General features: G+C 36.0%; 1 protein-coding gene across 3 annotated transcripts in view; it reads left to right on the forward strand.

Annotated features, from left to right (window-relative positions):
- PIK3C2A (phosphatidylinositol-4-phosphate 3-kinase catalytic subunit type 2 alpha) overlaps positions 1-27,107 on the forward strand; it is a 115,432-nt gene that overhangs the window by 58,633 nt on the left and 29,692 nt on the right. For all 3 annotated transcript variants that reach the window (XM_026008186.2, XM_026008183.2, XM_026008185.2), the window contains exons 4-17: positions 1,597-1,754; positions 3,651-3,771; positions 4,476-4,587; positions 7,248-7,327; positions 7,458-7,521; positions 10,962-11,105; positions 12,576-12,624; positions 12,725-12,935; positions 14,881-15,003; positions 16,041-16,208; positions 22,902-23,013; positions 23,411-23,556; positions 25,764-25,952; positions 26,844-26,937. In XM_026008186.2, coding sequence (XP_025863971.1) covers positions 1,597-1,754; positions 3,651-3,771; positions 4,476-4,587; positions 7,248-7,327; positions 7,458-7,521; positions 10,962-11,105; positions 12,576-12,624; positions 12,725-12,935; positions 14,881-15,003; positions 16,041-16,208; positions 22,902-23,013; positions 23,411-23,556; positions 25,764-25,952; positions 26,844-26,937 — 1,771 coding nt within the window. The remainder of the gene's footprint in view (positions 1-1,596; positions 1,755-3,650; positions 3,772-4,475; positions 4,588-7,247; positions 7,328-7,457; positions 7,522-10,961; positions 11,106-12,575; positions 12,625-12,724; positions 12,936-14,880; positions 15,004-16,040; positions 16,209-22,901; positions 23,014-23,410; positions 23,557-25,763; positions 25,953-26,843; positions 26,938-27,107) is intronic.

The following is a 27,107-nucleotide window of genomic DNA, read 5'->3' on the forward strand; positions in this document are numbered from 1 at the left end:
ACACTTAAGCAATTGAGCCCCCCAGGGAGCCCTTCTCCCGAATCTTTTCTTTTTGTCAATTCAAACTATTTTATTGTATTCCTATGACTTGATGATTTTAATCTCTACAGAAGCAAATACACAGTACTTAAAGTGTTCATTCCATTCATATTCCTATGAAAATCAGACAGGTGGATTGCGTCTTGTTTTCTAACCGCCAGAAAAACTCAGTTAAAGGAAGGCTACAAGTTGAAGGCATCAAATTTTCCTTTGTCTTCTTTTTTTTTTTTTTTTTTAAAGATTTTATTTATTTATTCATGAGAGAGAAAGAGGGAGGCAGAAACATGGGTAGAGCGAGAAGCAGGCTCCATGCAGGGAGCCCGATGCAGGACTCTATCTCAGGACCCCAGGATCACGACCTGAGCCAAAGGCAGATGCTCAACCACTGAGCCACCCAGGGGCCCTCCCTTTGTCTTCTGATAACAAAAGTGCTGTCTGAAGAAGAGCCATATATACCGTACTCATGTATTTCAGTTTAAACTATGTTATTCAGACTGCCCGGTGGCTTAATAGGTTGAGCATCTACCTTCAGCTTGGGTCATGATCCTGGAGTCCTGTGTCAGGCTCCCTGCTCAGTGGGGAGCCTACTTCTCCATCTCTCTGCCCCTCCCCCTACTAAAGTTTGCTCTTTTGCTCGCACTGTCTCTCTCTCTCTCTCTCTCTCTCAAATACATAAATTTAAAAATAAATAAACTATGTTGTTCTGGGGATCCCTGGGTAGCTCAGCGGTTTTAGTGCCCGTCTTCGGCCCAGGGCATGATCCTGGAGACCCAGGATTGAGTCCCACGTCGGGCTCCCTGCATGGAGCCTGCTTCTCCCTCTGCCTATATCTCTGCCCCCCTCCTCTCTCTCTGTCTCTCATGAATGAATAAATAAAATCTTAAAAAAAAAAAAAAAACTATGTTGTTCCTGTGAGTACCTTCACAAGGAATTCTTGTCATTCCCTAAGCTTTAGAATCACTGAGAGAATAAAGGCCATAGCACTGTAAAAATTGATAATGGTTCTTTTAAATTGTTGTCTAACAACCCTCCCCCCTAAATATAGGAAAAAGGCTCTAAGAAAAAGATTTTTATTTTTTAATTTTTTATATTTATTTGAAATCAATTTGCCAACATGTAGCATAATACTCAGGAGAAAAAGGTCTTTAAAAGACAACAAACTTTTTAGCCCTCTGGCAATTGCGGGTTACTTTCCCTGTATTCTCAGTGGATTTATTAAAAGTGTACATTTTGTATAATTATGTTGTATAGCAAAAAAAATCTGATGCAGAAAACCTCATTTAATGCCATGTATTCAGTGTGTGCCTGGCTAATGTTGATAATGTTACCAAAGATATCCTGGCAATACTTAATCTCTTTTCTTGGATTCCTTTTATCTAAGAGGCAAATGCTGGTGTTTGGAGTTTAACTGGGCTCCATTCATTATGGTTCTCATGAGCTGCTCTAGAATTGAACAAAGACACAGAATTGAATGGCTGTAAGCATGCAAAGCTTTGTTTAGGGCTCTCAGATGCAGCTTTTAAAACAAAAATTTGATTTCTTCTTTCTTGTGAACAGATTGAAGACCAAGTTTCCATATACCAATCACTGCACAAATCCAGGCTATTTGTTAAGTCCAGTTACAGTACAAAGAAACATATGTGGAGAACATGCTAGCGTGAAGGTCTCCATTGAAATTGAAGGATTTCAACTACCAGTTACTTTTACATGTGATGGTAGGTTTATAGTCCCCCAACCATCTTGTTTTGCTCTGATTAGGGAGAAATGCTTCATATGTTAATTTTAATCCTTCTTGACCCTGTTATCATTAGATATCCTTTAAAAAATTTTTTTCTCTGTGTGTAGTAAAATACTTAACATTCATTAGTTATCCTTTTCAAAAAATTGGCATTCATTTGGATAAATTTCTGGTTAGGACTAGTGCGAAAACAGTTTACATTTATTACTACATATTTCTTTGAAAATGCTGAGTAATTTTGGTTAATTGGTGGCTCTTGGCCAAGGTCCCAAAGCATGAGATTGAAAGGCTAATTATAGTCCAATTCTATTTTTTTTATTCTTCTTTTCATTTTATGGCAAGAAGAATGCTTATTTATAAAGAGCTGTCAGTGAAATTGAAATTGAAGGTATCTTGCTAATAAGCTCCTCTAAAGAGAAGATAATTCTCCGTTGGTTCTAACTCTGTCTTCCAAATTTGATGCGGATATCCTTTCTAGAAATGTATCTTAATGTCTACAGGAAATTTTTTGTCATAGTTCATTGATTCTCTTAATGTATATTGTTTTAATAGGATTCCAAAAGTAGAATAAGAGCCTATATTTCTATAATAGTTTGACCTAAAAATGATGCCCTTTTTTTTCCATAATGGTTTTAACTAGGAATATGTCTAGTATTTGGATACTTTTCTTTGTTTGCACTTTTCAGTGCTCTTTGAAAAAATATAAATCTGAAACAAAACTGTTAGCCAACTATAACAATCATTCTTTTAGTTTCTAAAGGAAGAATTGTTCTTTATTCTTATGAAACATACTTTAAATGTTTATCTGGGGAATTATTTAAAACCCACACACTTTAAGAATTAATATTAAAACTGAAGGACAGAAAGGTCAGTAGGCTCCTTGATAAAAATAGTAAGCATCGATATGTGGCAAATGTTTTAATTTGTATCAAATTTTGACTTAATATATCAAGATATGATTACTTTTTGAGAAAATATCTCAAATGCTTATCCTTTGGTTCTTCATAAATGTGCACATTTATAATATACATCTCTGTTAAGAAACTTAACCATTTTATGGTAGATATGTGTCCAAATGATGAATGTTACCATATATTTGACTATTCAGAAATTTACCCATTGCATTAGATATTTTATTGCCTTTTCTACCAAGCTGTTGATTTTTGTGAAGTCTGAACTGAATAATTGTCTTCTGAATTGAACATTGGAGCTCTTAGAAGTAGATTACTTTAAAAGTTTATTTTAATTTTTAATCTGTTATAATGTTAGTATCTAGCTGTTTTCAAGAACAGTAATTGAACAATACTTCTTACTTGTTATATTTTTATTCATCATTGGAAAATATTTACCGGGAACATGTCAAACATTTAAAATGATGATACATATTTTTTTCCTTATGATTTAAGTCATTGTCTGTTAGACACTGCTACATATCATCCTTTTTGGAGAAGTCTGTAATGGGGAAGTGACTTTCTTGGGTTACATCTGCCCTATCTAAGATAGTAACCCTTAGCCCCATGTGGCTATTGAATACTTGAAGTGTGGCTAATATAGAATGAGATGTGCTATAGGTGTAAAATACATTGTGGATTTCAAAGACCCAATTTGAAAAGAAATAAGATGTCTCATTGGTAATTTTAAAATGCTGGTTATATGTTACAATGATATTCTGAATTTGTTAGGATAAATAAAACATGTTGAAATTAGCTTCACCTGTTTCTTTTTACTTTTTTCAATCTGACTAGTAGAAAATCATAAATTTTGTATATGACCTACATTATATTTCTATTGTATAGTGCTTTCTTAGATGATAAGAATTACATTTACTATATAGAGTGAAATGAGCAAAATTAAAATGATGTCTCTTTTACAGTGAGTTCTACTGTAGAAATCATTATAATGCAAGCCCTTTGCTGGGTACATGATGACTTGAATCAAGTAGATGTTGGCAGCTATGTTCTGAAAGTTTGTGGACAAGAGGAAGTGCTGCAAAAGTAAGTATTCATTTAACTATTGGGCAATATCTTTGGAAATTTCATTTTTAAGGGGTTAAATTGGAAAAATCTCAAGTTAAGTTTGTAATCCTAAGAATACCTTCCTACTTAATTGATTCATTGGATCAATAAGCTTATATTGAGATATAGTCTGTCTTAAGACATGTCTAAGACAGTGGAGGTTTTCAGAGTTAAGCTTGCCCGTAAGCGTATAGTCTTAAATGGGAAAATGGTGGGTAATTGGTTGATAAGTGAATTTAATGGGTTTTTCTTTCTGCTAAGAGTCAATAGTCACATCATTATAGACTCCATTTTCCTTTTGTAGCGTGCAGTATTTTCACACAGTGGTCAGCTGTGACTTCCTTTTAATTGTCTGAAATAATCATTATAATGAATTTTTTTCTGAACCAGGTAATTTTTGTCTAGCTTTTAGTCTAGTTATTTTATAGATTTTTGTTATTTTAGGCTACTTTAAATGCCCTGTCCTTCTTTTTCTTTTTCTTTTTTCATCTTCATCTTCTTTGCTGTGACTCTTCTCACATAGAATATATTCTTTTATTTAAATGCCCCACTTGGTTAAAAAACCATCTCTACATTTTACCATTCTCTTCATTTTTGAAGCAGATACAAGTTACATTTTACTCTTACCTCTATAATTTCTTGTTTGAGAATAACACTGATTGATAATTAATATATTTTAATAGTAATCATTGCCTTGGAAGTCATGAACATATTCAAAACTGCCGAAAATGGGACACGGAAATTAAACTACAACTTTTGACCTTCAGTGCAATGTGCCAAAATTTGGCCCGAACAGTAAGTATGTACCTTATAACTGAATTGCATTTAGTTGAATCTGAGTAATTCTGCTAATTAGCCAATTTGCAGTTGGTACATTCTCCAAGATTTCTGGGTTGGACTGGTGAATGGATTAATGATTAGAATGAACTAATGCTATTCACAAGGGTTTTCAGCAGATGGGAGGAGCTTTTCAATCATGGAATCTTAGGTAGCATACTCCTCAGAGCTGGAAGCATATTTGAAAATCAAAGTGGAGGAAATAAAAATTTGATTTGTAATGGTTTTGCACAAGAATGAAAATATTACAGTCAGTCAAAGAGAAATGAAGGAGGAAAGACCTTGAATAATAAGTATGGTTTGGGGGGAAAAAAGATCCATACTGACTTTTTACATCAAACTGAGAAAAATACATTATTCTGCACCAAATGTATTTTTTTATTCATTAGAAGCACAGAGAGAGAGAGAGAGAGAGGCAGAGACACACAGGCAGAGGGAGAAAAGCAGGCTCCATGCAGGGAGCCCATTGTGGGACTCGATCTCAGGACTCCAGGATCACACCCTGGGCCGAAGGCAGGCGCTCAACCACTGGGCCACCCAGGCATCCCAAATTTTAATCTTTAAAGAAAATTATTCTTTATTTGATAGAACTTTGGATGGAAAAGTCATTTCTTTCTCTTTATTTTTTTAGGTTTTGCTCTTAGGTTTCATAGAATTTATTTCACTTGGGTGAAAACTATTTCACAAAATTCAGTACATTTTAGCAATCAGTAGTAACTTCTCTTTTCAGTTTCTTAGGAAATGATGTTTTCGAGTATATTCGCATAGTAAAGACTTACAGTAGAAGAGACCGGTACCTTGTTTTTTGAGGGTAAGGTTGGGGGAAATTTGATTATCATTAGAAAAATAATGCAGGGATCCCTGGGTGGCGCAGCGGTTTGGCGCCTGCCTTTGGCCCAGGGCGCAATCCTGGAGACCCGGGATCGAATCCCACATCGGGCTCCGGGCTCCTGGTGCATGGAGCCTGTTTCTCCCTCTGCGTGTGTCTCTGCCTCTCTCTCTCTCTGTGACTATCATAAATAAATTTAAAAAAATTTAAAAAAAAAAGAAAAATAATGCAGACATTGAGATGATCTCTTTGCTATCTGATCCAATCCCACCTTCATTTTTTTTTAAGATTTTTTATTTATATATTTGAGAGTGAGGGGGAGGGAGAACACAAGTGGGCAGAGTGGCAGAGAGAGAGGGAGAAGCAGGTTCCCTGCTGAGTAAGGAGCCCAATATGGGGCTCAATCCTGGGACCCTGGGATCATGATCTGAGCTGAAGGCAGATGCCACCCAGGTGCCTCCCACCTTCATTTTCATATGGTTATCAGCCATCTTTAAAAGTGTTTTGTGGGCAGCCCAGGTGGCTCAGCGGTTTAGCGCCACCTTCAGCCCAGGGTGTGATCCTCCCTGCATGGAGCCTGCTTCTCCCTCTGCCTCTGTCTCTGCTCCCCCCCTCTCTCCATGTTTCTCATGAATAAATAAATAAAGTCTTTAAAAAAAATAGTGTTTTGTTTTGGGGTGCCTGATGTCTCAGTCAAGCATCTGTGTCTGACTTAGTCATGATCTTGGGAGTCCTGGGATCGAGCCCTGAGTTGTCTCCCTGCTTAGCAGGGAGTCTGCTTCTCCCTCTCCCTCTGCCTCTCTCCTCGTTTGTGCTTGCTCTCTCTCTCTCTTTCTTGCTCATTCTCTCTCAAATAAATAAACAAAATCTTAAAATATAAAAAGTTGTTTTGTATTTTAAAGTTCTCTATTCTTTCCTTATAGAACAGAAATAACTACACTTAAAAACATTTATGTTTTGGGGAGCCTGGGTGGCTCAGTTGGTTAAGTGTCTGCCTTTGGCTCAGATCATGATCCCAAAATCCTGGGATCAAGCTCTATGTCAGGTTCCCTGCTCAGTGGGGAGCCTGCTTCTCCCTCTCCCTTTTACCCTCTCCCTGCTCCTTCTCTCTCTCTGACTCACTTTCTCTCTCAAATAAAAAAATAAAATATCTTAAAAAGGGAAAAAAAGCATTATTTTTTTATTTATAAAACAAAATTTTCAGAATACTGATTTACTTTTTTCTTGACTCAGTTATAAATAGTATTTAATTCCAATAATATATTAGCCTCTATTATGAAAATCACTTTAGTTTCAAGAATTTATCATACACTTAACTTGTATGAAAGACCAAAAAGTGGGGGCACCTGGGTGGCTCAGTTGGTCATCTGCCTTCAGCTCAGGTCATGATCCTAGGGTCCTGGGATCAAGCCCCGAGTCAGGCTTTCTGCTTGGCAGGGAGCTTGCTTCTCCCTCTCCCTCTGCCTGCCGCTCCCATCTGCTTTGCTCACTCCCTCTCTCATTCTCTGTCAAATAAACACATTTTTTAAGATTTTAAAAAATTTATTCATGAGAGACCCAGAGGGAGAGAGATATAGGCAGAGGGAGAAGGAGACTCCCTGTGGGGAGCTTGACGAGGGACTTTATCCCAGGACCCCAGGATCGTGACCTGAGCCAAAGGCAGATGCTCAACCACTGAGCCACCCAGGTACCCCAATAAATGAAATCTTAAAAAAAAAAAAAAAAAAGACTGACCCAAAGAATGGATTTTTTTGGTAAACGTGTGTATATATATATATATATTTTTTAGGCAGAAGATGATAAAACACCTGTGGATTTAAACAAACACCTGCATCAAATGGAAAAACCTTATAAAGAAGTCATAACAAGGTGTGGCATCTAAAGTATTAATTCCAGGTTTTCAAACTTTGCTTTTGGATGTGAATACCTTTATTTTGGTGAACAAAACAGTCATTTTTGTGTAGTATCCTTCAGTCACAGTAACTGCTCTTTATTTCAGATACCCTGTTGAAGAACTTTTAGATTCTTATCACAACCAAGTGGAACTGGCTCTTCAAATTGAAGTAAGTCTTAATTCACATTTTTGCATGATGACTTAAGGCTTCTTGTCTTGTTCTATCTTAAATATTAGTGTGGTGTTGGATGAAATATTTTAGGACAATTTAAACTATATTCTTTTTTTTTAACTATATTCTTGATGTTGATGTTTGATGACTTGTTTTCTGACCCATCTTGTTAACAGAAATTCTCAATATTCCATGAATCAGCGCTTCACCTCACTTCTGCTTTATTAGTAAGAGGAGCCTTCAGTTCAGTTAAAAAAGCATTAATTGAATGTTAATGATATGCTAGATGCTGGAGTTATGAAATGAATGACCTAGTGCCCACCTACAAGAAACTAAAAACTAGTGATGGATTTAAACAAAATTTCGATATAATGTATAGTAAATGTAGTCTAGTGGTATGCATTGGGTTCTTTGGGAGATCAAAGAAGAGCACCTCTTCCAACTTTGGAGTTCATGGAAACCTCTAAGAAGGGAGGTTGCCTGAGCAAAGTCAACAGTATGGGTTAGCTAAAAGATAGTTGGGAAGGGTATGTGGGGAAAAGTACACAGGTTTGATACATATATGGGAATATATGTACTACTGTAATACAGTACAGAGTATGATCGGAAGGTTGAAAAAGGTCACTAGAGATACCCAGACATAAGTTACCACCTTTTCTTTCTTTTTTTTTTTTTTTAAAGATTTTATTTATTTATTCATAGAGACAGAGAGAGAGGCAGAGACACAGGCAGAGGGAGAACAGGCATCATACAGAGAGCCTGACGCGGGACTCTATCCAGGGTCTCCAGGATCACGCCCTGAGCCGCAGGCAGCGCTAAATCACTGCACCACCAGGGCTGCTCAAGTTACCACCTTTTAATCCGTGTTAAATTTTACCCTGTCCTCCAGATTAGAGGACCAACCAAGAATGAGTAAAAGTAATGTTAGCATGCAGATTTCTGCTGAAACTGGGGAATGTTGAATCTGTATAGTTTTGAGATTTTCTTTAAAGGTATTTAGCTACCTGGTAGAAGAGAGAACAGAAGTCTGTGAGCTCAAAAATTTAATTTTAGTCAGAATGAATGTGTGAGAGTAAAGGAGATTGTGACCACAGTATGATTGTAGTTAAGATTCTGATAGGTTATAGTTTTGCAGTTGAAGATGCTTCGAACTTTCCACATGAACATTTATATAACTGAGGCTTATTATAAGATATAGGGTAGAAAGTCAAGTGAATATCCAGAATAAAAATATGGCATACAGTGGGGGAAATGACCACATGTCAATTGCAAGGCAGATCGGGCCATCAGAGGCCAAGTTAGAAGACAGAAAATATAGTAGTTATTTGGAGAGGGAAATTTAAAGAATCATTAATTAGTAAAAGGTAGTTAATTATTATAAATATTTTTTTTTTATTTTTTTATTTTTTTATTTTTTATTTATGATAGTCATACAGAGAGAGAGAGAGAGGCAGAGACACAGGCAGAGGGAGAAGCAGGCTCCATGCGCCGGGAGCCTGATGTGGGATTCGATCCCGGGTCTCCAGGATCGCGCCCTGGGCCAAAGACAGGCGCCAAACCGCTGCGCCACCCAGGGATCCCTATTATAAAGTATAAAAGAGGATTCTAAAACAAGGTTTGACATTATGGCTTGCATGCTAAATCTTAAATCTGGCCTATTGCCTAATAGTTTTATTGGAACACTGCCAAACTCATTTATTCATCTGTTTTCTGTATCTGTTTTCACACCATAATAGTGGAGCTAAATTGTGACAGACTGTATGGTCCACAAAGCCTAACACATGTACTTTCTGGCCTTTAAAAAGTTTGCCAGTCATGCTCTAAGGGATCCAGAGGTAATAAGTGTAAAAAAGCAGCTGTCAACTCTAGGTTGAGGAATAATATATAGAAAGAATTCTAAGGACTTAAGATAGAACCTTCTGTCCAACCTTAGGCTGAAATCCAGCCTCTTCTAAGAGGGTTTGGCTATCACAGGAACACATAGGTAGCTTACAGCGAAGAAACTTGGTAGAAATGTCAGATTGGGAGACCATGCCCTGGGGATATAAGTCAACTGCTCAACTGCTTTTTGAGGACCACTGGGATGCCTTGCTGAAGTAAAAAATGGAGGACTAGAACGCTGTGGAAGGGTCTTCATTCTGCTGTTGTGTGAGTGTCCCTTTAGTGCCCTCTGTTGACAAAACTTAACATTGTATTGGCTGGCAAAGAAGAAATGTTTATAGGTCCATCTTCAGTATCACAGAGTAGGGCAAAGAAGTGTAGTTTTGGAGCTGATAGACAAGAAATTGATAACTAGCACATAAATGATGGGGAATAGTATAGGAGAATGACTCGAGCCTCAAAATTGGAAAATTTTTTGCATGAAGGTGTAGGAGTAAAAGCAGAGATAGGAGTTATGTAAGCAGAAATGGGGAGCTGGAAAACAGACTCTCAGGCCCTGAAGACTGGAGGGTCCTGGGGTGTTTGAGAAGATGAGATGGTTTCATTTAAGCATGAAGGTAGAAAGACCATTTAGTTTATGGTTGCCAGGCCTCAAGGGTGGAAAATTTTAAATTTTTAAGGGATGGTACAGTACTAAGTTTCAGCCCATTCTAACGGTAGTTGGCATGTAAGTCTGGCATAAATGTTTGATGAGTTAATTCATTATGTAAGAATGTTTCTTAATGAGATATGTACTTTAAAATGATGTTGGAGAGGGAGTTTTAAATAATTGTATCAGGTAAATGATTTTATAATCATTTGTGCATGTATACTTGTGAATCATGATGGAATCAACTGTGGTTGAATACTATGGAGGGATTGTCCTCAAGGAAGTTTTTTCATCAGACAAAACTTAAAAAGTGATGGTCATACAGATGTAAATGATGCTTAAAAGTTGACTCAGATCTCATAACTATTGCCCAATGGTGTTAATATGTGGCCAACCTCTGAAGAACTTGGTTTTGGATACCAGATTTTTGGCAGGCAGGATTGGTATTTTTAATGTGGAGCTTAATCCCAAATAAGAATAAAAAATAACTCCAGTTTTTTAAATGACTTAGTAATTTGTTAATAGTTTATTAGTTATTTTAATATGAAATTAATGGCATTTGTATATGAATAATTTTGTCTCAAGCAAAGTGAAAATCAGACCCAATTTTTCCTATTCAAAATAAACTAGAGCAAAGGATATCTGTTTTTATTTATTAATTTTTTTAAAGGTTTTATTTATTTATTCATGAGAGACACAGAGAGAGAGAAAGAGAGACAGAGACACAGGCAGAGAGTGGGATCATACCCTGAGCCGAAGGCAGGCGCTAAACTGCTGAGCCACCCGGGGATCCCCAAGGATATCTGTTCTTAAGCAAATCTAAAATGTCTAAGTTTCTGACTTCATCTCTGAAACAGATCCTTTAGATTCTTCATACCTATGTTTGTTTTACTTTTTATTTTTAAAGAACCAGCACCGAGCAGTTGATCAAGTGATTAAAGCTGTAAGAAAAATCTGTAGCGCTTTAGATGGTGTAGAGACTCTTGCCATTACAGAATCCATAAAGAAGCTAAAGAGAGCAGTTAATCTGCCGAGGAGTAACAGTGCTGATGTGAGTATTTTTTTAGTAGTTAGCATCTTATTAAATATAAATATGTATTTAGGTGAGTATCTTATCACTTAAGCTGGGAGATTTTTGCTTCTTCTCAACAGTGTTATAATTTTAACCTTGGCTATCACTTTTGAGTTGATTTGATAACTTACTTGGTAAGGTTGGAAATTTTTTTTTTTAAGATTTTATTTTTTTATTCATGAGAGACTCAGAGAGAAGCAGAGACATAGGCAGAGGGAGAAGTAGGCTCCTCACAGGAAGCCTGATGTGGGACTCAGTCCCCAGACCGGGATCACACCCTGAGCCAAAGGCAGAAGCTCAACCACTAAGCCACCCAGCATCCCTAAAGTTGGGAATTCTTAAGAGGGGCTGCCTTGGAAAAGCTTCATGAGAGTTGATATTGAAAACATGGATGTCAAACTTTTATGTGTGGAAGAGGAATTGTGGCATAAACAAGTTGGTTGGAGGGTTCAGGGTGGATACTGAGCTTCAGAACCTGGGTGGCAGTAGTTACCATTTGTCCTTCTGATGGACATCTCCATGATTGCCCAGAGGGGAAGCTCTACTTTGGTGATACCTCTTCCTATTGAAAATAATTCAGAAGCCGCATCATAGTGACTTATTACCTCAGGAACAATCAAGTGACTTATTACCTCAGAAACAATCAAGTTGGGAGTCCTTTCTTGATCTCATACTGTTGCTTTTAGTGAAAGCTCTCCCTGTATTTCCATGGGGATTTTTGTTTTTGTTTGTTTGTTTTAAAGATTTTATTCATGAGAGACACAGAAAGAGAGAGAGAGGCACAGACACAGGCAGAGGGAGAAGCAGACTCCATGCAGGGAGCCCGATGTGGGACTCGATCCCGGGACTCCAGGATCACGCCTGGGCCAAAGGCAGACGCCAAACTGCCGAGCCACCCAGGGATCCCTCTTTCTTTCTTTTCTTTACTTACTTTACTTACTTATAGGCAGAGGAGGGACAGAGGCAGACAGGATTCCAGCAGACTGCACTGAGTGCAGAGCCCGACTTGGGGTTTGGTCTCACGACCCTAAGATCACAACATGAGCCAAAACCAAGAGTTGGATACTCAACCAGCTGTACCCCCCAGGCACTCCACATTAAGGATATTCTTTATTATACCAATAATAAAGCAACTAAATGGAATATAAAGTATCATAATAGTGTATTTTCAAATCTTAATTACTAGATTGATTTAATGAGGCAGATTTTGTTGAGTTTCTGTATTTTGCACTAATTTTCAGTTATTCTGATTTTCTTGATACTAAAAATCATGTGTTTATTTGGTTTGGGGTTTTCACTTTTTGCATTTTGTTTTTTTTTTTTTTTTTGGATATATTAATTCTGCAGAAACTTTCGGGAGGTTTCCTGATACAGCATTTAATTTAGTTTTTACCTTTAATTTCTATACATCATGGGGTTTTTCTGACTAATTTGTATGTATGTATGCAGGTGACTTCACTGTCTGGAGAAGAAGACATGAGTAAGAGTTCATCTAGGGGTAGGTCTTTAAGTTCTATAAGTTTTTAACAATAAATGTTGGTTTTTCAGAGTTATATTAACAATTTCTTAAAAAAAAAAAACAATTTCTTTAAATCTAGGATCACTGAATTTGGAAAATCCTGTTCAAGTAAGCCTGGACCAATTAACTGCAGCAATTTATGATCTTCTCAGACTCCATGCAAATTCTGGTAGGAGTTTTGCAAACTGTGCCCAAAGTAATAGGAACATCAAGGAAGCGTGGACGACAACAGAACAGCTCCAGTTTACAATTTTTGCTGCACATGGAATTTCAAGTAATTGGGTATCAAAGTAAGTAACTCTTTAAAACAAAACATACAACTTTACCCAGAAGTTGTTATAATCCTATAAGATGCCAGCCAGCCACTGTTCTTTTAATATTTAAATGGGTAATACAAGAATCACCAGATACCTGTGGTTTTCATAAAAATTAGAGATACCTGAAGTTCCAATAAAAAATATCATTCCCACTATATGCAAAAAAAGGCAGGAAAATATATGTTTAAACCTAAAAAGGCAAATACTAATTAATAAATTAGTCAATTTATGACTACTGTTTTTTTAGCCTTTCCTTTAGAACCAGAGTAATTTGAAACAGTGTGATGGGAATAGGCTTTAAGCACATTTTTTTTCTTCAATAGCAGTTTATAGTTTAGTGATTGCTAGGCTTTGAAGCCTATAAGAATGTATTTCTTCTATTGAATTTTTAATATGGGGTTTTCCTTTTTGATTTTTTTTTTGCAAATGTCATAAGTTGCCAACTTTCATTTACGAAATGACTAATGTAAACTGAAAAGTCTGAATTGAATATTTTTAATGAAACAGTTTCATAGTGAAGAGATACCAAACATAAATCCTGCTTAAATTGAGCAATTGAGCTTCATATGTGTGTATATATATATATATATATTTTCTTTTTTTTTTTTTTAAAGATTTTATTTATTTATTCATGAGAGACCGAGAGAGGGGCAGAGACACAGGCAGAGGGAGAAGCAGGCTCTATGCAGGCACCCTGATGTGGGACTCAATCCCGGGACTTCAGGATCATGCCCTGAGGCGAAGGTGGACGCTTAACCACTGAGCCACCCAGGCATCCCGTTAAATTGAGCTTTAGATTAATGTAATATAATACATAATTACTTAAAAGTGTTATATTAACTCATTCAATAAATAATTACTAAGAACCATCTTTGGGCAATGTTCTTCATACTAGGGATTCAGCAGTAAACAAGGCAACAAAAAAATGTCTGCCCTCTTGGAACTTGCCTTTAAAGGGGTACTACTGCTATGTGAAGGTATTTGATTCTTTTAAATGTCACAGGGTAATGCCTTCCATATCCTCCAAACAGATTCATACATACAAATTTGGAGATACTAATGAGGAGAACAAATACTCAGTAGAAGACACAGAAAACTGCAGTGATAATAAGGATGGAAAGAAAGTAAAATGCTGAAGAAAAGAGGAACAAATAGACTGAGTTTGAGAAAAGTAGTCAAGAGTAAAGTTGTTAGATAGAAGTGTTTTGTTAACACATGAGATTAGATTTGAAGTATATTTTGAATGATTAATAGATTGTATATATGAACAGAGTGTTTAATGTATAAGCCTAGCAGTGAGAATCTAGGAGAGTACAGTTTTATTGAGCCTAAGGTTCCTAGTCTGTAAGATTGCTTGATAGTATCTAAGCAGCTCTATACTTGCAGCTATTAGGGGCTAAATCATTGCTCTCTAATGAGACAACAACAGTGTGTATTCCGTGGATGGATGGAAGCCTTCTAATAGGTTAGAAAGACTGGTGCAGTGCAAGTCAGGCCCATGTACCATTAATATGCTTAACTGATTCTAGTTCAGTTACTTAGCAAAGCAAAATAGCACCTAGGGAAGGTAATGTTTGTACTTTTTCTTCTAAGAATTTGCCTAGAAATAAATAAATATTCAATGCCATTCAACTAAAATCTAAAGCTAGTAACTAACTGAGTATGAAACTGTGGTAGAGTGGTCCCTCAGACTGGCACCTAGGGATATACGTTTCCTTTTGTACTCCCTTTGCTATACTTTTTATTTATTTTTGTAGAATTTGCAGTAGTTTGGTTTCAGATGTTTTCCAAAAATTCAAATGAATAGTGACCAAAAAATTTCAGATAATAGTCCCTTTTAGAGAACAGTGGCTAATGATATGTATTTGTATTAGTTAACAAATTCGTATTATCAAATTAAAAATCTTTCTTTTCTCAGTTACGAAAAATACTACTTGATATGTTCCCTGTCTCACAATGGAAAGGATCTTTTTAAACCTATTCAATCAAAGAAGGTTGGCACTTATAAGAATTTCTTCTATCTTATTAAATGGGATGAACTGTAAGTGAAAGTTTTGGCTTTTTATTTTTTCAGTTTGCCCTCTTTACTTTTTTCCATGTATGCATCCTAATTTTCATTTTTACCACAATTTCCATTTAAATCCATTAAATTCTTACATCTTAAGGTCTCTTCTAGATATTATTCTATAGAAGAGACAAATTCTCATTTAAAAATCTGAAATACTGTTCTGAAAAATTCTGTTGAATTACAGAAGTATTCCATTAATTGGTCTTAGACTTTTGTCAAGTTAAAACTAAATTTACATATAATTATACATATAAACCATAAAAATGTGGTTTTCATAGTATTCCTTAGTTTAGTATTTATTCTGTAATACTATATATATGAAGCCTACTTGTTGGTTAACATTAAAAAATTAATTTAAATCCACGTACAAGATATTTTGCACTGTTAATGTTTTTAAAATTCTTAAGCAAGTAGGCAGTTGCAGAACTTTTCATTCTGCATTTATTAATGGCTTCTTATTTTTCTTTTATTTTTTTAAATTATAAAAATAACACATCTTTGAAAACCTTAAACAAAAATATGTATTAGTAAAAAGCATCATTTTATTTCTAACACCATCTTATGGCTCCTCAGAGTGACCATTTTTTACCTAATGTAGTCTTTCAGACTTAAAAAAATAAATGTAAAAAGGTTAACATATGTCTGCTTGTGTGTATATATGTACACATATATCTGAATCAGAAATACTCATAAATATTCATCTAGTTTTTCCTAAAGGAAATAAAAATGACTACTATTATTTTGCCTAGAAATTGACATCAGCAAGTCTTGAGTAAAGGCACTAAGAAATTTTTAAAGAAATGTTACATATTTGAAATTTTAATGAAATCTATTTAAGATTTTTTTATAGTACATATTGACCAAGCTTGTACTTAAGTAAAAGTTACGCAGGGTTAAAAATTTTTCGATAAGTCAAATAAAATACCTAAAATTGTCATTCTCATTAAATGGTTAAATTTCATATTTGATCTAATTTGTTTTTTCTGTTAATACATTTTTCCCCCCCTTAGAATTATTTTTCCCATCCAGATATCACAATTGCCATTAGAATCACTTCTTCACCTTACTCTTTTTGGAATTTTAAATCAGAGCAGTGGAAGTTCCCCTGATTCTAATAAGCAGAGAAAAGGGCCAGAAGCTTTGGGCAAAGTCTCTTTACCTCTTTTTGACTTTAAACGGTAAGTGTTACTGAGTTATGATGATGAGTTACTGTGGACACATCTGCAGCATCAGAATTGGCTAGAGAGAATAGGTTGGGGGAACAATGGTATATATGAGATAATGAGCTACCTCAGTTTTTCCAGTGTGATAAAAGGAGGCTATTTTAGAGACAGAGATCAGAAGAAACCATAAAGTTTTTCTGCTATAGTTTGAATGTATCTATCTGGGTATTTAGAGGATTGTTTGCCATTCACTATTCCAGGAGAAAAGCAAGCAGTCATTTCATACTCTCGTCATTTATGCAAAGCATCGTGTTATTTGATAAAATAGCCATGGTCTTAGACATTTCCTTGATACTGATAAAACAGCTTCCATTTTTCCTCTTCCATACTTTTCCCATTCTCCAGTTTCAGAGAGTCTACAACTGCACATTATTCCCATCTCTTTACCTGACTGATCTGCCCTTACTGCTGTGAGCCCCTGGCCTTTAAAAAGACCAAAAGTCTCACATATGTCCAAAAACTTATAGGTCCTTAGGGTAAGGAATTCCTTTTGATCCTTGTGTCTATCTAATAGCCACTGAGGTAGTGTAATCTATCTGGCCCCCCCCCCCTTTTTTTTTAAGATTCTATTTATTTATTTGACAGAGAGAGCACAAGCAGAGGGAGCAGCAGGCAGAGGGTGCAGGAGAAGGGAGGACCCTGGGATCATGACCTGAGCCGAAGGCAGATGCACAACCAACTGAGCCACCCAGGGGCCCCTCTATCTGGCCTTTCAACTATTTTAATTATGTTTTAAGTAGTAGTATGAGACTATCAAGTGTCTATCTAAATGGGAAGAAAAAAATTAATTGAATAAGATCCAGATATGTTTCATATAGTACATGGTAACATTTTGGCAAGTGATAGCACATTAGCATATTAAAATATCTGAAGTTCTGCCTATTGTGTTTATTTTTATTTTTAAAAGATGTTATTTATTTATTCATGAGAGACACAGGAAGAGGGAGAAGCCAGCTCCTGGCAAGGAGCCTGATGTGGGTCTCAATCTCAGATCCTGGGATCACACCCTGAGCTGAAGGCAGATGCTTAAATCGCTGAGCCACCCAGGCATCCCTGCCTATTGTGTTTAATAACAGTATTACTGTAATTACAAACATTTATCATTTACTATGATAGGTATTAGTATGAGTGCTGTATGTATATCCTTAGATTACACCAGCCCTATGAAGGGAGGTGTTACTATTCTTTTTTGCAGAAGGGGGAATCCAAAGTACAGTGAGCTTAAGTGACTTGCCCTAGGGCATTTAGCTAAATGGTAGAATTGGGATTTGAATCTAGGCAGCCTGGCCTCTGGGTCTGTGTGCTTAACTATTATCCTTAAATTGCCATTCTCAAATTTATTTGATACCATGGTAATTTTTTTTGTTCTGGAATATATGTTTTGAAACCGTGTATTCTGTGGGACAGTTAGAGAAGTGATTTAATAACTGACCTATTTATTCTACAGTAAAAAAAAAAATTAAGAATGAAAAAAATTCTACTCTGTTCTACTTTTTTCCTTTTTTTTTTTTTTTTTAAGATTTTATTTATTTATGATGAGAGACACAGAGAGAGAGAGGCAGAGACACAGGCAGATGGGGAAGCAGGCTCCAAGCAGGGAGCCCAATGTGTGACTTGATTCTAGGACCCCAAGATTACGACCTGAGCCAAAAGCAGATGCTTTAACTGCTGAGCCACCCAGGCATCTCTCTATTTAACTGCTGAGCCACCCAGGCATCTCTCTACTTTTTCCCTCTTAAATGGCAAATACACTTTGGTTTCCTAGTAATCATTTATTAAAATCATATTATATTTAAAACACTGGCTTCACAAATTTTGGGTTTTTTTTTTTCACAAAATTGTTCTTGAAATGTTTTTTTCTTATGTATTTAAACATAGCATTTATTCCTTTATTTTTCTCTTTTACTTTCCTCACATTAGATGAGGCACTATAAGATTTTTTAATTTTCTACCTTTTGATAGGCTCATTTTATTCGATATCTGAAATAATTCTGAACCACCAAAGGCTAGAGAAAAGCAGTTGAACTTATTGTTATTAAGGATGAGTATTTAGAACCATTTTTGCTAAACATAATCCATAATTACTCTAAAACAGAATATTGGCCACATGAAGGAAGAAAATTCTGTTCTCAATTGTAATAAGTTAGTGTCCAGGAACAGTTACAAATTAAATGTAATTGCATCATTATCATTATTTTTTATAAATCAGTTCATGAGCACCTGGGTGGCTCAGTTAATTGTCTATCTTCAGGGACGCCTGGGTGCCTCAGTGGTTTAGCACCTGTTTTCAGCTCAGGGCATGATCCTGGAGACCCCAGATTGACTCCCATATCAGACTCCCTGTGTGGAGCCTGCTCTTTCTCCCTGTGTCTCTGCCTCTCTATGTGTGTTTCTCATGAATAAATAAATAGAATCTTTTAAGCAAACAAAAAGTCTACCTTCAGCTCAGGTCATGATCCCAGAGTCCTGGGATCAAACCTCACGTCTGGCTCCCTGCTCAACAGGGAGTCTACTTCTCCCTCTCCCTCTGCTCCTCTCCCTGTTCTTTCTCTCTCTCTTGCTCACTCTCTCTCAAATAAATAATTAAAATATCTCAAAAAATAAATAAGTCAGTCCTGAAAACCTTGCTCTTGAGAGCACCAGGGATTTTTGCTTCATTAGGAAAGTACCATCACTTTCTGCTGCTTTTATTGAATAGTAATAAGTGATTTGTTTTTTTCTTTAGACGAATGCTATAACATTCTTTAAAAATTCAAGACAAAAAAAAAAAATTCAAGACAGTAAGGTGAAGAGCAGTTGACTTTTGTTAGACAATTAAATAATTTGTATCCAGCCCTCTGCTGTTAAAACAGTGAGCAGAAGGCATTGAGCTTGAGACTTAGTCAAACAGTGCAGTTGATCCAGGTAGGTAATATTAGGTCTTAGCATTCAAGAAATACTCAAAGAGAAGATGATATATACATTAATACAAAGCATTAATGAATTTAATTTCAGTTAACTTACTGTACTATAGTGATCAGAAATCCTAGTCTTGAAATTCTTTTGAAAAATAATTAATGTTTAAGGTACAGCCTACATACAACCTGATGAAGTCAGGGAAGCCAAAAAACAGAAACATTTCATTCAGCCTCAATAACAAATGAGTTCTTAACTTATTTTTAAATAAACAGAATCAAGCATTTAATCTGCCTTTCCTTTACAGTTGTATTTCAGGGCTATCAAATAATTAATGTGAGAAAGTTAATAGAAAAATTCCAGCTAATAGATGCTCAAGAAATGATAGAATATCATGATTTTGTAATCCCTACTGAAATAATAGACTTAGGCTAGGGTTTCTCAGTCTTAGCACTATTGATATTCTGGGCCAGATCATTTTTTGCTGTGGGAGATTGTCCTGTGCACCGTACGTTTGGCAGCATCCCTGTCTTCTGCCCACTGTTTGTCAATAATACACCCTAGTTACCAACCAAAAATGTCTCCAGACCTTGCCACGTGTCCACTGGGGGCAAAATCACTCTCACTCTTGCTGGAAACCATTGAGTTAAGTAAGCCATGATTACCAATGCTTGCTAAACCATTAAGTTATTAACTTTTCTGGAACTTTATAATAGGTAGTTTAGACTAACTGGGCCCAAACAAACTGATTAGCTTAAGTTCACAGAAACAGAGAGAGAGAGAGAGAGAGAGAGAAACCAAACAGTGCATCTCTTTATTTGATATAATAGGAAGTAGTATTCAATTCTACCCTTATTAAGTATTCCTGCCAGATAACTAGACCTGAATCAGATCAAGCTTCTACATCTAAGTACTACTTTATGAAAATATAGGAGATAAAGGGACATCCTAAATGACACCAGAGGAATGCAATCAGTAAAATCCAGAATATAGAAAATTCTCAGAACAAAAGACCTGGTTTCTTCATCAAATGGTGGGGGATAGAAAAAGAGAAAAAATGTATAAATAAAAAGAGTCAGCAAACTTTTACTCTAAAGAGGACCAGATAGAAGTAGTTTAGGCTTTGCAAGTCATAATACAGTTGGTGCTTGAACAATGTGGGGGTTAGCAGTGCCTTCCCTTTGCCCCCATGTGGTCAAAAGCCTGCATAAAAACTTTGACTCCCCAAAAAGTCAACTAGTAGCCTGCTGTTGACCAGAAGCCTTACTGATAACAAATAGTTGACTAACATTTTTATATAGTAATATGTATTACGAGTATTTTCTTATAATAAAGTGAGATAGAGAAAAGAAAATGAAAATACATTTATAGTACTATATATATTGGAAAAATCCTTGTATAAGTGGACCTGCCTAGTTCAAGGGTGTTATTCAAGAGTTAACTGTAATCTCTGTTACAAAATTCAAAAGCAAAGGCAGAAAGCAATAGTTCGTATGTAAATGAATGAATGTGGGTTTGTTCTGATAAAAGTTTATTAAACCAGGTGACAGGCTGGAATTAGACTTAAATTAAAATATACTTACAAAGACATCAACCAAATGCAATGTTGGACCTTGCTTGGATCCTTATTTGAACAACAAACTGTAAAAACTTGTGAGACAATCAGGGAAATTTGAATACTGACTAGATAGCTGACGATTTTAAGTAAGTGTCGTTCATTCTTTTAGGAGTGATAATGGTGTACTTTTTTTTTTTTTTTTAAGATTTTATTCATTTATTCATGAGAGACACAGAGAGAAAGAGGCAGGGACACAGGCAGAGGGAGAAGCAGGCTCCATGCAGGGAGCCTGATGTGGGAGTCGATCCCGGGACCCCAAGATCATGCCCTGGGCCGAAGGCAGGCACTAAAGTGCTGAGCCACCTAGGGATCCCTGTGTTGTACTTATTTTAAAATAAAACAGTGTTTATTGTTTGAAGAGACATAAAAGTATTTACAGGTGAAATAATATGATCAGCATTTGCCTTAATATAATCTAGTTGGGGATGAAGGTGGATCTAAAAAAGAATGTAATGTGTTAAGGATTTAAAAGCTAACATGCAAGAGAAAATGTTAAGACTAGAGTCTAGTTTTGGAAAGGATATTTGTTTTTTGAATAAAATGAATAAAGTTTGATGAAATTTATAGTTTCCTACTTTTATATATCTCATGTTATTTTTCAGAAATTTATTCTGTGTAAAGACATATCAATGTCTTATTGATAAATGTTTTTAATTTAAATAGGCCATAAATTGGTAGTCTAGGGTAAGGGTCAGCATACTCCAGTGCACTGCCTGGTTTTTATTTTAAAAATAGAACACAGAACACATCTATTTATATATCATTCATAGCTACTTTTTGTAGTATAACAGCAGAGTTCATGGGACGCCCAGGTGGTGCAGTCTGCTAAATGTCTGGCTCTTGTTTCGGCTCAGGTCGTGATCTCAGGCTCATGGGATCAAGCCTCCCATCCAGCTCTGTACTCAGTGTGGAGTCTGCTTTAGATTCTGTCTCCCTCTACCCCTCCCACTCGTGTTCTCTCTCAAATAAATAGATAAATCTAAAAAACTAAAAACCAGCAGAGTTAAATTTGCAATAGAGATTATATGACCCAAAAAGCCCAAAATATTTGCCATCTGACCCTTTACAGAAAGGTTTTCTGACTCCTGGTCTAAAGCATAGATCATCTGAAATTATTATTGTTTTTGCTACAAAGTAGATATTGGTTCTCTTGGCATGTGGTTTTTTTTTTTTTTTTTTTCATGTGGTTTGTTTTTAAGGTGAAAGTGAACAGTTGTGTAATCCAAACTATTACCTTGAGATATATTCCATTATTATTATTTTTTTAAGATTTTATGTATTTATTCATGAGAGACACAGGCAGAGGGAGAAGCAGGCTTCCTGCAGGGAGCCCGATGCAGGACTCAATCCCAGGACTCTGCGATCATGCCCTGGGCCGAAGGCAGGCGCTAAACTGCTGAGCCACCCAGGCATCTCAAAAGATATATTCCATTATAGATGATCTTCAAAGACTGTTCTCCTTTCTGTTTACTAAACGTTGCTTTGAGGGGAGTGCCTGGCTGGCTCAGTCAGAAGAGCATTCTTGATCTTGGGGTTGTGAGTTCAAGCCCCATGTTGAGTGTAGAGATTTCTTAAATACATTTTTTTAAAAGTTGCTTTGGAGGGACGCCTGGGTGGCTCAGTAGTTGAGTGAGCACTCCAGGGCGTGATCCTGGAGTCCTGGGATCGAGTCCCACCTTGGGCTCCCTGCATGGAGCCTGCTTCTCCCTCTGCCTGTGTCTCTGCCTCTCTCTCTCTGTGTGTCTCATAAGTAAATAAAATCTTTAAAAACAAACATAAAAAGGTGCTTTGGGGACAAATGACTGGGTCTTTACCCTTTTGTGTTCTATCCTCAACCCCTTTCCTCCCAAGATACATTGTTTTATTCTCCTCTCCTTTTGTTCCAATCCCCCACTCTTCAACACATTTACCTAAAGTATTCATACACTATGGAGAGTGACTCTGGTATGTTCTTAAGGATGATATTCTTTTTATCTAATGGATGCTTAAATAATGTTTGGATGCTAACATTTCAAATTCATTACCATGTGATGTGAGTTTTTTGTTGTGTGTATGTGATGTGAGTTTTGAAGCAGTTTTTAAAATGAAAACTACAAAAATAAAGCTACAGTATTCTTCTGTCTCCATTCATAAAGGTTTTTAACATGTGGAACTAAGCTTCTCTATCTTTGGACTTCCTCACATACAAATCCTGTTCCTGGAACAGTACCCAGAAAAGGGTATGTGATGGAAAGAATAGTGTTACAGGTAATGTTACTTCTTGATACATGGAAAGGTTGAAATTTCTTATTAAGATGTATATGCATCCCATGATTTGGATTGTTAACTAAAGAAGCCTAATTGATCTTGTTTGATCATAGGACCTGTCTTCAATTTAAATGTTAATAAACCATGTCCTATGTCTGAGAAACACTAAAAAAAAAAAAAAAACCACACACACACTTTTCCCCATTCCAAGCAATGTGTACTTTTGAGAATTACCAGTGATGATGATCACTTTTAGCAAAAGGGTAAGAAGCATTAATTCAGTATTCAGTCTAATAATAACCCTGATGGCTAAGAACCAGTTTTCTCAGACAAGTTAATGTGACAGATATGTGGACTATTTAGCTGCAATCTGATCAACTTCTGTTACATTTTTAAGGTTGATTTTCCTTCTTCTACATTTGATGTTGTTTATACTACTCCTCAAGTTGACAGAAGCATTATACAGCAACACAATTTAGAAACATTGGAGAATGATACAAAAGGAAAACTTCTTGATATTCTTCATAGAGACTCATCACTGGGGTAAGCTCCTTTGATTTATGTTTTTCCTGGGTATTTCTTAGATTTGTAAATCTCAAGTTAATGGTTTATTAAATGCTGTGATTTAGTTCCTGATTCAATAACCTTGGTATAGGAAGTTTTCTATTTGTTTTTAATTCTATAGAAAGACGATGTGACTACATAAAGCTTTAGAAATTTGTACAAGTCAAACTTTTACATGATCAGAAGGCAAACAACATTGAAAACTAAATTTACAATTAATATCAATAGATTAATTTTTTAAGAATGCCTCAGTCGGTTAAGCATCTGCCTTCGGCTCAGTTATGATCCTGGGGTCCTGCACCGCATCAGGTTCCCTGCTCGGCAGGGAGTCTGCATCTCCCCCTGTCCCTCCCCGTGCTTGTGTGTGCACGCATGCATGCTCTCTCTCTCTCTCTCTTTCAAATAATACAGTTGTTTAAAAAATAGACTAATTTTTGGGATGCCTGGGTGGCTCAGCGGTTAAGTGCCTGCCTTCGGCTCAGGGCGTGATCCTGGAGTCCCAGGATCGAGTCCCACATCGGGCTCTCTGCATGGAGCCTGCTTCTCCCTCTGCCTATGTCTCTGCCTCTCTCTCTCTCTCTCTCTGTCTCTCATGAATAAATAAATAAAATCTTTAAAAAAAAATAGACTAATTCTTAGAAATACACAAAGAATCTTGTTATATCAATAGAAAAACCAACAACTTAGTAAATAGATAAAGAATATGACTAGAAAAAAAATATGACTAGATAATTTTTTGGAAAAGAAATACGATGACTTTTAAATATTTGAAAAGATATTTGACCCCTCAGTAATCAAGAAAAGGAAAATTAATACAAGATAACACTGTACATACATGACTTAGTTGAAAATTAAAATGTCTCATCATATAAAGTGTTGATGAGGATATAAAAAATGGGAATTATACTGTTTTTTTGGGAATTATACTGTTAAAGAGATTTTTGGAGAGCAATTTGGCAAAATATATCAAGGTCACAATGTACATAGTCTATAATCTAGTAATATTTCTAGTTAACTATCTTAGAGAAAACTTTATATTTGCTTATGGAGTCAAGAATATTCATTGCAGTATTTGTATTATAAAAGTGACAGGGAATGTCCATCAATAAAGGTTAAATTATGGTACATTTATCCGATGGAGTATTATATAATGATTATGAATGAACTTATAGCCATTATTTACTAATATGTAAGATGTCAAATGAAGAAGGCAAGGACAGAGTAGTGTATATGGTGTGCTACTATTTATATAAAGAAAAAAAAGAATCTGCTTATATCCACGTCTCTGCTTCTATACAAATACGCTATCTCTGAAAGGATATGCCAGCTTACTAGGCAATTGTCACTGAAAGGGGAACTGGAAGGAGTGACTTCATTATGCACCTTTTTGCAATATTTGAATTTTTTTCAGTACTTCACGTAACACAAATACATTAGTGCACATATATACACAAAAATGGTTGGGTAGTAAAATAGTGAATATTTCATTCACTTAAACATTTGTTATTAAGACTAAATTAGAATCTCTAAAACAAATACTTCTTATTTTGAATGTTCCTCATTTGAGCTATATCTTCTAAAATCATCTTCTAGGGATCCCTGGGTGGCGCAGCGGTTTAGCGCCTGCCTTTGGCCCAGGGCGCGATCCTGGAGACCCCGGATCGAATCCCACATCGGGCTCCCGGTGCATGGAGCCTGCTTCTCCCTCTGCCTATGTCTCTGCCTCTCTCTCTCTCTCACTGTGTGCCTATCATTAAAAAATAATAATAATAAAATCATCTTCTAAAATATAATAGCATTTTTTTTTTCATGACATTTGATTTTGCTTGTATAAAATGGAGGAAATCCTGGCTATCTCATAGGGTGGGTTCTGCTTATTCAACTCTGATTTCTAGTGCTTGGCATCTGGTTAGAGCTCAATAATTTTTTATTATACTGAATTATCCTTCATTTTCATAACTAAGACTCTTTTATCAAGGCAAAATGATTTCTTTCTATCCCTCAAATTAGAGTGAATTAGTAGTGTTTTCTGTACATTGCATTTTTCTATTCCAAATTAGTATTAATGATTGTACCAAGAAGTGGCTGTCCTAAAATGAATAAATTTCTTCTTTGTATTTTTAATCATTGAGATTATAGCTATCATTATATCATTGAGAAGTAATTTAATTCTGTTATATATGCAGACTTTCTAAAGAAGATAAAACCTTTTTGTGGGAAAAACGTTATTATTGCCTCAAATACCCAAATTGTCTTCCTAAAGTACTAGCAAGTGCCCCAAACTGGAAATGGGTTAATCTTGCCAAAACTTACTCACTGCTTCAGCAGTGGCCTCCATTGCACCCACTGACTGCGCTGGAACTACTTGATTCAAAGTAAGTTAGCCATGACTGAGTATACTTGCTCTATTTTATTGTTTTTGTTTTTTTTTCCTCTATTTTATTGTTGTCAGTTTTTCCAGTCAGGTGTATTATGTTGCAGGAGAACTTCCCTTTGTTTTAACATGAAAGCAATTTAGTGCAATAGAAATGTATAAACATATATTTTTGCAAACATGCTTTTTGTGCTAAGTTTATTAAAAAGAGATGTCATGGGGCAAACATACTTTTTGTCCTAAGTTTATTAAAAAGAGATGTCTATGGCTGAGTCCATAGAACATGGGACTCTTGATCTTGGGGAGGTCATGAGTTTAAGCCCCACGTTGGGTGTAGAGTTTACTTTTAAAAACAAATTAGAGGGATCCCTGGGTGGCTCAGCGGTTTGGCGCCAGCCTTTGGCCGAGGGCGCGATCCTGGAGTCCCGGGATCGAGTTCCACGTCGGGCTCCTGGCATGGGGCCTGCTTCTCCCTCTGCCTGTGTCTCTGCCTCTCTCTCTCTCCCTGTCTATCATGAATAAATAAATAAGTAAATCTTAAAAAATAAATAAGTAAATAAAAACAAATTAGAAAAAGAATAGAGATGTCATACCATCTAAAACTAACCAGAAGAGAGAATTAAATTCTAAATTTTGAACGATTTGTTATTTTATGATGTGGGTCAAAATTTTCATAAGCTCAAGGTTTCTGAACAGTCCTGAAGTTGAATTTGTATAGTACAGCAAGATTTTCTTCCTGAAAAAAAAAAAAAAAAGAAGAAACACATTGCTTTTGAATAAAGAGCTATTTAAATATTCTTTGTCAGGTAAAATTAAGATTGTGTTTTCAGGAAATATAACTTCGCTAGCAAGAAATCACCATCAAATCTTGATTTTTGTGGTACTTCTCTAGATTTGCTGATCAAGAAGTGAGGTCCATAGCTGTGACCTGGATTGAGGCTATAAGTGATGATGAGCTAACTGATCTTCTTCCGCAGTTTGTACAGGTGAGTTTTTTTACTAAGTTACCCCTTCATCTTACTCTGTACCTATTTCTTATGAGTAGGGAACTTACTAAAGAAAGGATCCTCCGTTTGTTTTGATTAAAAGTATTTTTATGGAAATGTTGAGGGTACATTATATTTGGATATAGTATAAATTTTTTGCCACTATTGTT

This window comes from Vulpes vulpes, chromosome 11 (genome assembly GCF_048418805.1).
Source record: "Vulpes vulpes isolate BD-2025 chromosome 11, VulVul3, whole genome shotgun sequence".
Lineage (NCBI taxonomy): Eukaryota > Metazoa > Chordata > Mammalia > Carnivora > Canidae > Vulpes > Vulpes vulpes.